Source organism: Salvelinus alpinus, chromosome 1, assembly GCF_045679555.1.
Source record: "Salvelinus alpinus chromosome 1, SLU_Salpinus.1, whole genome shotgun sequence".
In the NCBI taxonomy this organism is placed as follows: domain Eukaryota; kingdom Metazoa; phylum Chordata; class Actinopteri; order Salmoniformes; family Salmonidae; genus Salvelinus; species Salvelinus alpinus.
The window spans coordinates 17,239,219-17,253,900 of NC_092086.1; the positions used below are offsets into that span (position 1 = coordinate 17,239,219).

At 41.9% G+C, this 14,682-nt stretch overlaps 2 protein-coding genes across 9 annotated transcripts in view; one reads left to right on the plus strand and one right to left on the minus strand.

Annotated features, from left to right (window-relative positions):
- Positions 1-14,682, minus strand: part of LOC139571038 (NLR family CARD domain-containing protein 3-like) — a 388,726-nt gene that overhangs the window by 253,759 nt on the left and 120,285 nt on the right. Inside the window, exon 13 of the mRNA XM_071393561.1 lies at positions 1,306-1,479. Within this exon, the coding sequence (XP_071249662.1) occupies positions 1,306-1,479 (174 nt within the window). The remainder of the gene's footprint in view (positions 1-1,305; positions 1,480-14,682) is intronic.
- The window catches only part of LOC139571472 (NACHT, LRR and PYD domains-containing protein 12-like), a 278,699-nt gene that overhangs the window by 228,484 nt on the left and 35,533 nt on the right, over positions 1-14,682 (plus strand). For 2 of the 8 annotated variants that reach the window (XM_071394427.1, XM_071394751.1), the window contains exons 1-3: positions 6,284-6,364; positions 10,411-10,743; positions 11,016-11,126. The exons of the other annotated variants lie outside the window; for them this stretch is intronic. In XM_071394427.1, coding sequence (XP_071250528.1) covers positions 10,427-10,743; positions 11,016-11,126 — 428 coding nt within the window. In that variant the 5' untranslated portion in view covers positions 6,284-6,364; positions 10,411-10,426. Of the gene's footprint in view, positions 1-6,283; positions 6,365-10,410; positions 10,744-11,015; positions 11,127-14,682 lie in introns of those variants that run through there. 8 annotated transcript variants of the gene reach the window in all.

Sequence of the window (14,682 nt, forward strand, 5' to 3'; positions counted from 1 at the left end):
GATCACTGTACCTGTACATAGCCCATCTGTAAATAGCCCACCCAACTACCTCATCCCCATATTGTTATTTATCCTCTTGCTCTTTTGCACCCCAGTATCTCTACTTGCACATCATCATTTGCAAATCTATCACTCCAGTGTTAATGCTAAATTGTAATTATTTTGCGCCTCTATGGCATATTTATTGCCTTACCTCCCTACTCTTCTACATTTACACACACTGTACACAGATCCTTCTATTTTTATTTTCCTTTGTGTTATTGACTGTACGTTTGTTTATGTGTAACTCCGTGTTGTTGTTTTTGTCACACTGCTTTGCTTTATCTTGTCCAGGTCGCAGTTGTAAGTGAGAACTTGTTCTCAACTAGCCTACCTGGTTAAATAAAGGTGAAATAAAAAGAAGGGGAAAAAGATGATGTGTCTAGATATCAAAAGGAGAAGTTAAGGTAACTTGAGACTTGTTGAATGATCATATGCTATACTGTATGGTAATATAAAACACACTTACTCCCATTAATTACACACACACACACACACACACACACACACACACACACACACACACACACACACACACACACACACACACACACACACACACACACACACACACACACACACACACACACACACACACACACACACACATCCTGAATACACACAAACATCCTGAACACACAAACATCCTGGACACACACACACCTGTATGTCTGCATGAACACACATTTCTAGCGTAACACGAACACGCCACACATATACACTCACATTGTCAAAGAAACTCTTGTAAACGTTGGTGTCCCTGATTTCTGCTTCTGTAGAACTACAGCTGATATTTAATGTGACCAAGTAAGTCATGATGGTGGTCTTTGACTTTGACTTAACTTGAATTCAGACTTATTCTTAGTTATATTCTTCACAGCAGTCAACACTCACATTTTCTAAGCCCAGGTTTCATTGTGTTCTCTCCACCATGTTCCACACTGTAGCGGTAAGCAGAAGAACAGACAGTCATTGAGTGATACACGTGAACACACACACACACACACGTGAACACACACACACGTGAACACACACACACACACACACACACACACACACACACACACACACACACACACACACACACACACACACACACACACACACACACACACACACACACACACACACACACACACACACACACACACACACACACACACACAGCATATAACTTTGTCCAAGTGGTGGTAAGAATGTTTGTCTTAACTGGCCTGATAACTCAAACATGTCTGATATGAACATTGACATAAATCTTCTACATACTTGAGTTTCTCCAGTCTGCAGTGTGGATCCTCCAGCCCAGCAGAGAGCAGTCTGACTCCTGAGTCTCCTGGGTGATTGTAGCTCAGGTCCAGCTCTCTCAGGTGTGAGGGGGTTGACCTCAGAGCTGAGACCAGAGAAGCACAGCCTTCCTCTGTGACTAGACAGCCTGACAGCCTGCAAAGAGTAAAATCATATTAAAATCACACTGCTATTCTTTGGTGGTGAAAATAGTGGGAGTATATTTTTTCAACATATTCAGATATATCAGTGTCCTGAAGCCCTTCATATCTATTCATAAATGAATGTATCATTTTTAGAAATTACAAAAAATCTAAGTATTGCTTGTAAAGAGAGAAATATAAAGTACAAATATTTGAGTAGACGGACTAGACCAGTTTAAAAAGCAGTATCAGTCAAAAGACAGACAGCGAGGTACCAGATTTAGATTGTATTGAGTATACAGTCCACACCATATATATTTTGACAGTGAAGCTAACATTTTAAATGTGGCTCTATACTCCAGCATATTGGATTTCAGATCAAATGTTTTATATGATGTGCCTCTTTCTCTTCTCTCAATCTGACCGCATATTTGCCAATTCCCCCTCTGTGAACTCCGGTCAAAACCGTAAGGCACAACTATTCCTCACCTGGAGGAGTCACCTGTGACAGTATTCATAAAGAGGAGGAGTGCTGCTCTAGGATCAGTGTGCCGGGGATATGCTGATCTTAGATGGAATACTGTGGCATGTCAACACCTTAGAATTTCTGACATCTGGTAGGCCATTTTATAATTTCTGACATCTGGTAGGCCATATTATAATTTCTGACATCTGGTAGGCCATATTATAATTTCTGACATCTGGTAGGCCATATTATAATTTCTGACATCTGGTAGACCATATTATAATTTCTGACATCTGGTAGGCCATATTATAATTTCTGACATCTGGTAGACCATATTATAATTTCTGACATCTGGTAGACCATATTATAATTTCTGACATCTGGTAGGCCATATTATAATTTCTGACATCTGGTAGACCATATTATAGTTTCTGACATCTGGTAGGCCATATTATAGTTTCTGACATCTGGTAGGCCATATTATAGTTTCTGACATCTGGTAGGCCATATTATAGTTTCTGACATCTGGTAGGCCATATTATAATTTCTGACATCTGGTAGGCCATATTATAGTTTCTGACATCTGGTAGGCCATATTATAGTTTCTGACATCTGGTAGGCCATATTATAACTTCTGACATCTGGTAGGCCATATTATAGTTTCTGACATCTGGTAGGCCATATTATAATTTCTGACATCTGGTAGGCCATATTATAATTTCTGACATCTGGTAGATCATATTATAATTTCTGACATCTGGTAGGCCATATTATAATTTCCCACATCTGGTAGATCATATTATAATTTCCCACATCTGGTAGGCCATATTATAATTTCTGACATCTGGTAGAGCATATTATAATTTCTGACATCTGGTAGATCATATTATAATTTCTGACATCTGGTAGGCCATATTATAATTTCTGACATCTGGTAGGCCATATTATAATTTCCCACATCTGGTAGGCCATATTATAATTTCTGACATCTGGTAGAGCATATTATAATTTCTGACATCTGGTAGAGCATATTATAATTTCTGACATCTGGTAGAGCATATTATAATTTCTGACATCTGGTAGATCATATTATAATTTCTGACATCTGGTAGGCCATATTATAATTTCTGACATCTGGTCGGCCATATTATAATTTCTGACATCTGGTAGGCCATATTATAATTTCCCACATCTGGAAGCCCATTTGTTTGTCAACTATAGTCAGATACATGCAGATTCTCTTCTGTCATAACTTGTTGAAGACTAAATAAAGTAGTGCTCAGCAGAATAATGTTTTACATTGATAGACTAAATAAAGTAGTTCCCTCCAGAATAATGTTTTACATTGATAGAATGAATGCATTAGTAATCTAGTTAACACGGGTAAAGTTGTCTGTTTTGTTTAGGGACACATTAACAACAGAACAGTGGAAAGATTGGTTCTGTGCAAAATGTCCAAATGTCATCAGTTTGACCCGTTTTAAGGAAATTAAAAGCTGAGCAAACGATTAACTACGTTTAATCTTGGGTGCATATTTTATGTAGTTGAAATACTGTCTGCTTGAATAATATAATCAAAAATAACACATTACATGCCCATTCCAAAATAAACCATATTTCTCCACTCCTGTTCCCAAAGACAACATGTGCATTTGTTGTATCATGCTTAATTCTGCAGGAGTTAATATCACACTACAGCTGAGAGGTTATAGACCTACAGTCACTATCCCTATTTTAGTTACTATTCCATTTAACACAAATTAAATGAGGAATAGGAATATTGTGTTTATTCATGGATACAGGGATACTTGTGAGCGGGATATCAAAGGTGCAAGTTAAAACTTCTACTTGCTACAAAACCCGGATCCGGGAGCACCCCCCACAGTAAAAAAGCTGACTAGCATAGCCTAGCATAGCGTCACAAGTAAATAGTAGCATCTAAATATCATTAAATCACAAGTCCAAGACACCAGATGAAAGATACAGATCTTGTGAATCCAGCCATCATTTCTGATTTTTAAAATGTTTTACAGGGGAGACACAATATGTAAATCTATTAGCTAACCACCATAGCAAAAGACACCACTTTTTTTCTCCACCATTTTTCCCCCTGCATCAGTAGCTATCACTAATTCGACTAAATAAAGATATATATAGCCACTAACCAAGAAACAACTTCATAAGATGACAGTCTGATAACATATTTATGGTATAGGATAGTTTTTTTTAGAAAAATGTGCATTTTTCAGGTATAAATCACAGTTTTACATTGCAGCTGCAATCTGAAATAGCGTTGGAAGGAGCCGGAATAATTACAGAGACCGACGGCAAATACATAATTACTCATCATAAAACATTACTGAAAAATACACAGCCTACAGCAATTGAAAGACACAGATCTTGTGAATCCAGACAATATTTCAGATTTTCTAAGTGTTTTACAGCGAAAACACAATATAGCATTATATGAGCGTACCACAATAGCCAGAATCACAACCGCATTTACCAGCAGTAAATGTTAGCGATCGTAACAACCCAACAAAAGATATATAATTTTACTAACCTTGATATACTTCATCAGATGACAGTCCTGTAACATCATATTACACAATGCATATAGCTTTTGTTCGAAAATGTGCATATTTAGCATCACAAATCGTGGTTATACTATGTAATCAGTACAAACATTGCATGCATTCTGGCCGGCGCCATCTTGGAGAAGCGCCTATTATAATAAAAAAACTATTCATAAACTTGACTAAAAAATATAAGTTGGACAACAATTGAAAGATAAATTAGTTCTTAATGCAATCGCTGTGTTAGATTTTTTAAATTAACGTTACTAGACATATAGTGTGCGTTGCAGCCAGACCAGTGCCTGCAAAAATGGCGAGCAAACACTATTACATTTTTCCACATAAATACGGAATAACATCATAAATAGTTCCTACTTTTGGACGAGCTTCCATCAGTATCTTGGGCAATGTGTCCTTTGTTCAAAAGAATAGTTGCTTTGTTGTAAAACGTCCTCTTCACCTTTGGAATTAGCTGCTAACAGTAGCTATGTCGCACACACATGTCCAAATCCTCAAACGAAATACTAAGGAAATTCAGAAAAATAGCAATATACTCGCATAAACTGATATAAATCGGTTTCAAATAACTTCGTTATGATGTTTCTAACACCTATATTTAATTAAATTACAGACGGATACATCTCTGGTCGATAACTGAGCGTTCCAAAATTTCATCCTGAGGTCTTGCCTTGCGCCATGACGAACGAGAAAAAGAAAGGTACTCTCGTTCCTTCCGGCTTTATAACCTCGGACAGCTACGTAGACAGCCCATTCCACTTCTCATTGGTTACTGACATCCAGGGGAAGGCGGGTGCAGTTCATTTCGGGCCATAGGATATACACAGAGCTTAAAACTGAACTGAGAACAGAGACTATTTTTCAGACCTTCGCAGTTCCTGTCATGGATTTCGCTGCAGATAGAGTTCTGGGTCACCCACAGACATAATTCAAACGGTTTTAGAAACTAGAAATTGTTTTCTATCCAATAGTAATAATAATATGCATATTGTACGAGCAAGAATTGAGTACGAGGCAGTTTAATTTGGAGATGCAAAAAAAGAAGAAGTGCTAACAGCACCCCCTATTGACAAAAGGTTTTAACAGTTTATCCCGAAAAAAAACCTTAAGCGGAATAAGAGCTACTATCATAAATAACACTGTGCGAGTGTAAACGTGATCACTGTTATAAAGTCTAGTCTACGGCAAGTGTTTACTGCCCAGTGTTGCCAACTAATTTTCAGGGTAAATTGCTAGAGGCAGGTTGATTTGTTGCTAAAAGTTGTCATTGCGTGATAACGTAAAACGGCGTCATGACGTAGAATATGCAATAACGTTACTGAAATTGACTGGCCATCTCAACGAAAAATATGATTTGACATTTGTTCAGGTACAGACTCCCACTATTTTCTGTTCTTCTGGCTGTACAATTTTGATTGAGACATGTTGTAAGTTCTGTTCAAGATCAAACATTCGTGACCAACTATATTCATTGGGTTTGGCTCGTCGAACCCGTACAACTGCTGCTGCTGTCAGCTAACAAATGAGGAATAGTCTGTTTATTCATGGACACAGGAATACTCGTGAGCGGGATATCAAAGGTAAACAGTTTATCCCGAATAAAACCTTAAGCGGAATATGAGCTACTATCGTAATACTATGCACGTGTAAACGTGGCCACTGTTGAAACAGTCTAGTCTACAGCAGGTGTTTACTGCCATCTAGTGGAACATACCAATTAAACACATTTATGAGGGTGTGGAGACGGCTGAGATGAAACCGAAAGTACATTTGTAATTTTGTACAGGATCCATTTTGAGACGACAGCAGACACCACTATTTGGAGAGTAAAACATAAGGTAAGTATTTTTGAACAATCTATTCTAAAAGACAGAGTCAGACAATGAATATCTGGAATGAGATATTACTAGTTAGTAGAACTGCTACTTGATCTTAGTTGCTGACAAACAGGAGTTTATCAGTCAAAAGTTGAGCAGCCTGAACCAGTTTCACCTTTTATTGAGTTGCAATTGGCTGACACAGATAACAAACTCGCATAGTTTTAAATTCGATTTTACTTGAAGATTGGGTGATTTCTTGACATGTATTGTTATAACAATAACATTTTCAAACACCCAGCACTAGAAACAGATCAGGGATGGGCAACCCTCCTGGAGAGCAAGCAGGATTTTCTTCCAGGCCTAATTACAAAATATAAAATGTTTGTGTACTTACCTTGAAAGCAGTCTATGGACAAGCAGACTGCAATCTATGATTTGGTTACCCACTGCCACCAACCATTAATATAACAATTTCCTGTGTAGAACCTTGTTGTAGTGGGAACACACTGGCATGTGTAGAACCTTGTTGTAGTGGTAACACTCTGGCATGTGTAGAACCTTGTTGTAGTGGTAACACTCTCTGGCATGTGTAGAACCTTGGTGTAGTGGTAACACTCTCTGGCATGTGTAGAACCTTGGTGTAGTGGTAACGTGTCGTGGTAACACTCTGGCATGTGTAGAACCTTGTTGTAGTGGTAACACTCTCTGGCATGTGTAGAACCTTGGTGTAGTGGTAACACTCTCTGGCATGTGTAGAACCTTGGTGTAGTGGTAACACTCTCTGGTCCCGTGTGGCTCAGTTGGTAGAGCATGGCGCTTGCAACGCCAGGGTTGTGGGTTCATCCCCACGGGGGGACCAGGATGAATATGTATGAACTTTCCAATTTGTAAGTCGCTCTGGATAAGAGCGTCTGCTAAATGACGTAAATGTAAATGTAGAACCTTGTTGTAGTGGGAACACTCTCTGGCATGTGTAGAACCTTGTTGTAGTGGTAACACTCTCTGGCATGTGTAGAACCTTGTTGTAGTGGTAACACTCTCTGGCATGTGTAGAACCTTGTTGTAGTGGTAACACTCTCTGGCATGTGTAGAACCTTGTTGTAGTGGTAACACTCTGGCATGTGTAGAACCTTGTTGTAGTGGTAACACTCTGGCATGTGTAGAACCTTGGTGTAGTGGTAACACTCTGGCATGTGTAGAACCTTGGTGTAGTGGTAACACTCTGGCATGTGTAGAACCTTGTTGTAGTGGTAACACTCTCTGGCATGTGTAGAACCTTGTTGTAGTGGTAACACTCTCTGGCATGTGTAGACCTTGTTGTAGTGGTAACACTATCTGGCATGTGTAGAACATTGGTGTTGTGGTAACACTCTCTGGCATGTGTAGAACCTTGTTGTAGTGGTATGATAATATAGAGCTGGAGAGATTTTCAATGCACCGGCAGAACAAGGAAGCTACGTCTGGTAATATGAGGGGTGGGGGTGTGGGTCTTTTTGTCAATAACAGCTGGTGCGCGATATTAAAGAAGTCTCGAGGTATTGCTCGCCTGAGGTAGAGTACCTTATGATAAGCTGTTGACCACACTATCTACCAAGAGAGTTCTCATCTATATTATTCGTAGCTGTTTATTTACCACCACAGACCTGGCACTAAGACCACACTCAACCAACTCCATAAGGCCATAAGCAAACAAGAACATTCTCACCCAGAAGCGGCGCTCGCGGTGGCCGGGGACTTTAATGCAGGCAAACTTAAATCAGTTTTATAAAATTTTTACCAGCATGTCACATGTGCAACCAGAGGGAAAAAAACTCTAGACCACTTTTACTCCACACACAGAGATGCATACAAAGCTCTCCCCTGCCCTCCAATATGCAAATCTGACCATAATCCTATACTCCTATACTGATTCTATACTCCCCTACCAGTGACTCGCTCAATACGGAAGTGGTCAGATGACGCGGATGCTATGCTACAGGACTGTTCTGCTAGCACAGACTGGAATATGTTCCGGGATCCATCCAATGGCATTGAGGAGTATACCACCTCAGTCATCGGCTTCATCAATAAGTGCATCGACGACGTCGTCCCCACAGTGACTGTACGTACATATCCCAACCAGAAGCCATGGAATACAGGCAACATCCGCATCGAGCTAAAGGCTAGAGCTGCCGCTTTTAAGGAGCGGTACAATAATCGGGACGCCTATAAGAAATCCTGCTATGCCCTCAGACGAACCATCAAACAAGCAAAGCGTCAATACAGGATTAAGATTGATTCCTACTACACCGGCTCTGACACTCGTCAGATGTGGCAGGGCTTGAAAACTATTACGGACTACAAAATGAAACCCAGACGCTCAGTGACGCAAGCCTACCAGATGAGCTAAATGCCTTTTATGCTCGCTTCGAGGAAAGCAACACTGAAGCATGCACGAGAGGACCAGCTGTTCTGGATGACTGTTTGATAACGCTCTCGGGAGCCGATGTGAGCAAGACCTTTTAACAGGTCAACATTCACAAAGCCGCGGGCCAGATGGATTACCAGGACGTGTACATAAAAGCATGCACGGACCAACTGGCAAGTGCTTTCGCTGATATTTTCAACCTCTCCCAAACTGAGTCTGTAATACCTACAGGTTTCAAGCAGACCACCATAGTCCCTGTTCCCAAGGAAGCGAAGGTAACCTGCCTAAATGATTACCGCCCCGTGGCACTCACGTTGGTTGCCATGAAGTGCTTTGAAAGGCTGGTCATGGCTCACATCAACAGCATCCCGGATACCCTAGACCCACACGCATACCACCCCAACAGATCCACAGATTACGCAATCTCAATCGCACTCCACACTGCCCTTTCCCACCTGGACAAAAGGAACACCTATGTGAGAATGCTGTTCATTGACTACAGCTCAGCGTTCAACACCATAGTGCCCACAAAGCTCATCACTAAGCTAAGGACCCTGGGACTAAACACATCCCTCTGCAACTGGATCCTGGACTTCCTGACGGGCCGCCCCCAGGTGGTAAGGGTAGGCAACAACTCATCTGCCACGCTGATCCTCAACACAGGGGCCCCTCAGGGGTGTGTACTTAGTCCCCTCACGCCAAGCTTTCTTCAAAAGTTGGCAGCCCTGTTCGCTGCTACTTGTCTCAATTTTTGTCACATTATGCAAATATTTTGTATAAAGGGGGAGGGGACCGCATCGGACATGGTGTGAATGGTTTTGTGTGTCAAAATCTGAATCTTTATTCTTTTATCGAATTGGGACAAAAAAATCGCTACATCAAAAAGGACTCGTTTCGTGGGACGACCCTGGCTATGTGGCGACCAGGTTGCTGGGGTTGATGGCGCCCGAGACGCGTTTCTCCTTAACCTACCACAGCCCAGTTATAGGCGCCGGTTTGGAGAAAAGTTAGGTTCCGACGGTTTCTATACAGATATCCACACAAACAATCCGGACGAGGATTGTGTCACGGATTATAGATATGCCTTCAGTAATAGGTTTATCGGAAACAATTGGTAACCCCCTGAAATGTTTTGCTGAATAGCAGCCCTATTTTTACGGCCTCCACATTGTATGGGCTCCCGAGTGGCGAAGCGGTCTAAGGTACTACATCTCAGTGCAAGAGGTGTCACTGCAGTCTCTGGTTCGAATCCAGGCTGCATCACATCTGGCTGTGATTGGGAGTCCAATAGGGCGGTGCACAATTGGCCCAGCGTCGTCTGAGTTTGGCTGGGGCAGGCCGTCATTGTAAATAAGAATTTGTTCTTAACTGACTTGCCTAGTTACATTTTTTTTAAAGCTACCTGTGAGGATGATAAGTTGTTGGACGTTCAATAGTCTCAGGCTTGTGATATGGTCCTTTATCATTGTGACCGACCTGATGGTCTAAAATTCAAAAGAAAATGTGATTTGTATACGATGATTGTTTTAGTCAAATACAGTATCTGTTGGTAAATGTTTTATTTCTAATAGATGTTATTAATAATAGAGAACAATTGATATTCAAGACTATCTTGTAACTGTGTTAACCACAACCAACATGTTGGATCTCTGTTTAGGGCTCAGTGCTCCAAAATGAGTCTCTCTGGGGAGAGAGAGGAGGGGGGCCCTGCCTCTAAAAGGAGTCGTCTCTCTGGGGAGAGAGAGGAGGAGGGCCCTGCCTCTAAAAGGAGTCGTCTCTCTGGGGAGAGAGAGGAGGAGGGCCCTGCCTCTAAAAGGAGTCGTCTCTCTGGGGAGAGAGAGGAGGAGGGCCCTGCTTCTAAAAGGAGTCTCTCTGGGGAGAGAGAGGAGGGGGGCCCTGCTTCTAAAAGGAGTCTCTCTGGGGAGAGAGAGGAGGGGGGCCCTGCCTCTAAAAGGAGTCTCTCAGGGGAACATGACACCAAAGCTAAGAGGTAAGATGATAATATTTCAAATGACAAATAAATATATATTTAATAATTAAGTTCCCCAGCTGAGCTCAGAGTAAATGAGACAAAATGCTTACCGTAATACTGTATGACTACAAACATCATTCAAATTTCAGAATTATCATAATCAACCTTTCAACTCTCCTATTGCTAACACCTCAATATCTGTGTCTCAATATCTGCTGATGTAAAAAGGGCTTTATAAATTAATTTGATTGATACTACTACTGATGATACTATTACTACCTGTACCACAGCAGTCTCCAACGCTACCAGGCTGTATCACAAACGGCTGTGATTGGGAGTCTCATAGGGCGCCGCACAATTGGCCCAGTGTCGTCTGTGTTTGGCCAGCGTAGACCGTCATTGTAAATAAGAAATGTTTAAAAAAAATAATTTGTTCTTAACTGACTTGCCTCTGTTAGGTTCTAATTTTTCAGAGTAAATAATTCACGGACGCTAGAGAAGCTTAACCACATGTAATTCTTCCCAAAGGGCCGACACAGCTGTATTCAGACAGACATGTTCCCTCCATTACAAGTATATATACTCCACTTTGTATATCTAGGAACTAGGAACAGTGGGTTTACTGCCTAGTTCAGGGGCAGAACAACAGATTTTTACATTGTCAGCTCAGGGATTCGATCTTGCAACCTTGTGGTTACTAGTCCAACGCTCTAACCACTAGGCTAGCTGCCGCCCCATTTGCTAATACTACTGCTGCTACAACTGCTGCTGCTGCTACTACTACTACTACTACTACTACTACTACTACTACTACTACTACTACTACTACTACTACTACTACTACTACTACTACTACTACTACTACTACTACTACTACTACTACTACCACCACTACTATTACTACTATTGCCACTACTCCTGCTAGTCCTACTGCTGCTGCTACTGCTATTACTGCTACTACTAGTGCTGCTACTACTACTACTACTGCTACTACTACTACTGGTACTACCACTACTACTACTACCACTACTACTACTACTACTACCACTGCTACTACTACTACTACTACTACTACTACTACCACTGCTACTACTACTGCTGCTATTACTTTTACTGCTACTACTGCTAATGCTGCTACTAATGCTACTACTACTACTACTACTACAACTAATGCTACTACTACTACTGCTAGTAATACTACTACTAATGCTGCTATTAATGCTGCTACTACTACAACTAATGCTGCTACTACTACTGCTACTACTACTGCTACTACTACTACTACAACTAATGCTACTACTACTACTGCTGGTACTACTACTGGTACTACTACTACTGCTACTACTGCTGCTACTAATGCTACTACTACTACTAATGCTGCTACTACTACTACTAATACTACTGGTACTACTGCTACTACTACTGCTACTACTACAACTAATGCTACTACTACTACTGCTGGTACTACTACTGGTACTACTACTACTGCTACTACTTCTACTACTAATGCTACTGCAGGTGGTGGAAAAAGTACAGTGTTGTCATACTTGAGTAAAATTAAAGACTTAAACCACGACTACTACTACTACTACTACTACCACCACTACCACCACCACCACTACCACCACCACAACTACTACCACCACTACCACCACCACAACTACTACCACCACTACTACTACTACTACCACCAGCACCACAACTACTACCACCACTACCACCACCATAACTACTACCACCACTACCACCACCACAACTACCACCACCACCACTATTACCACCACTACCACCACCACAACTACTACCACCACTACCACCACCACAACTACCACCACCACTACTACTACTACCACCACCACAACTACCACCACCACTACTACCACAACTACTACCACCACTACCACCACCACCACAACTACTACCACCACCACAACTACCACCACCACCACCACAACTACTACCACCACTACCACCACCACAACTACTACCACCACTACCACCACCACAACTACCACCACCACCACTATTACCACCACTACCACCAGCACTATTACCACAACTACCACCACCACTACTACTACTACCACCACCACAACTACCACCACCACTACTACCACAACTACTACCACCACTACCACCACCACCACAACTACTACCACCACCACAACTACCACCACCACCACTATTACCACCACTACTACCACCACTACCACCACCACAACTACTACCATCACTACCACCACCACAACTACCACCACCACTACTACTACTACCACCACCACAACTACCACCACCACTACTACCACAACTACTACCACCACTACCACCACCACAACTACTACCACCACCACAACTACCACCACCACCACCACCACAACTACTACCACCACCACAACTACTACCACCACTACTACCACCACCACAACTACTACCACCACCACAACTACCACCACCACAACTACCACCACCACTACTACTACCACTACTACTACCACCACCACTACCACCACAACTACTACCACCACTACTACTACCACCACTACCACCACTACTACCACCACCACCACTACTACCACCACAACTACTACCACCACTACTACTACCACCACTACTACTACCACCACCACAACTACTACCACCACTACTACTACCACCACTACTACTACCACTACTACTATCTGTAGTGGATGGTCTACTCTGTTAGAGGATCAGTATCTCTCTCTCTCCTTTATCTCTGTAGTGGATGGTCTACTCTGTTAGAGGATCAGTATCTCTCTCTCCTTTATCTCTGTAGTGGATGGTCTACTCTGTTAGAGGATCAGTATCTCTCTATCCTTTATCTCTGTAGTGGATGGTCTACTCTGTTAGAGGATCAGTATCTCTCCCTCTCCTTTATCTCTGTAGTGGATGGTCTACTCTGCCAGAGGATCAGTAGTAATATCTACAAGTCTCTCTCTCCTTTATCTCTGTAGTGGATGGTCTACTCTGCCAGAGGATCAGTCCAGGTGTGCAGTGTGTCACCAGGTGCTGAGGAATCCAGTCTCTATCACCTGTGGACACAGGTTCTGCAGACAGTGCATCACCAGATATTGGGAGAAACCTGCTCCTTCAGGAGACTATGACTGTCCTCAGTGTAGAAAGAGATCCAGAACACGTCCTGTACTACAGCACCTGAGTGAACCTGATGATGCAAGAGTCTCTGAAAACAGTAATACCACTTGTACACGTGTGCTAAGTCAATACCTCAATATGATTTACAGTAGTTAACTACAATAATAGAGATAATATAAGTTACTGTAGTTGTGGAAGATCCATGTTTCATCCTGTCAAAGAATGTGTCTGATACACATCCTTTTTACTCTTCCCTCTTAGTGGATGACAGCCTGCAGAGAGCCATAGTAAACCATAAAGACAGTCTGACAAGGAGGTATGAATGTGTGATAGAAGGTATGGAAAAAGCAGGGAATCAAACTCCCCTCAACAGGATTTACACAGAGCTCTACATCACAGAAGGAGAGAGTGAAGGGGTTAACAATGAACATGAGGTGTGGCAGCTAGAGACAGCATCCAGGACACCAACCTCACATGACACAGCAATCCACTGCAATGACATCTTTAAACCCTTACCTGGCCAAGAGAGAAGCATCAGAACCGTGCTGACGAATGGCATCGCTGGCATTGGAAAAACAGTCTCTGTGCAGAAGTTCATCCTAGACTGGGCTGAAGGGAAGGCAAACCAAGATGTGGATATCATATTTGTGCTTCCTTTCCGGGAGCTGAACTTGATTAAAGATCGGATGTACAGTCTTCTCAGACTTTTAAATGACTTCCACACAGAACTAGACATAGGCAATGCAAAGAAACTCACTGCCTGTAAAGCTATGTTCATCTTGGATGGTTTGGATGAAAGCAGATTTCCATTGGATTTCCAGCATATTGAAATGGTGTCTGATGTCA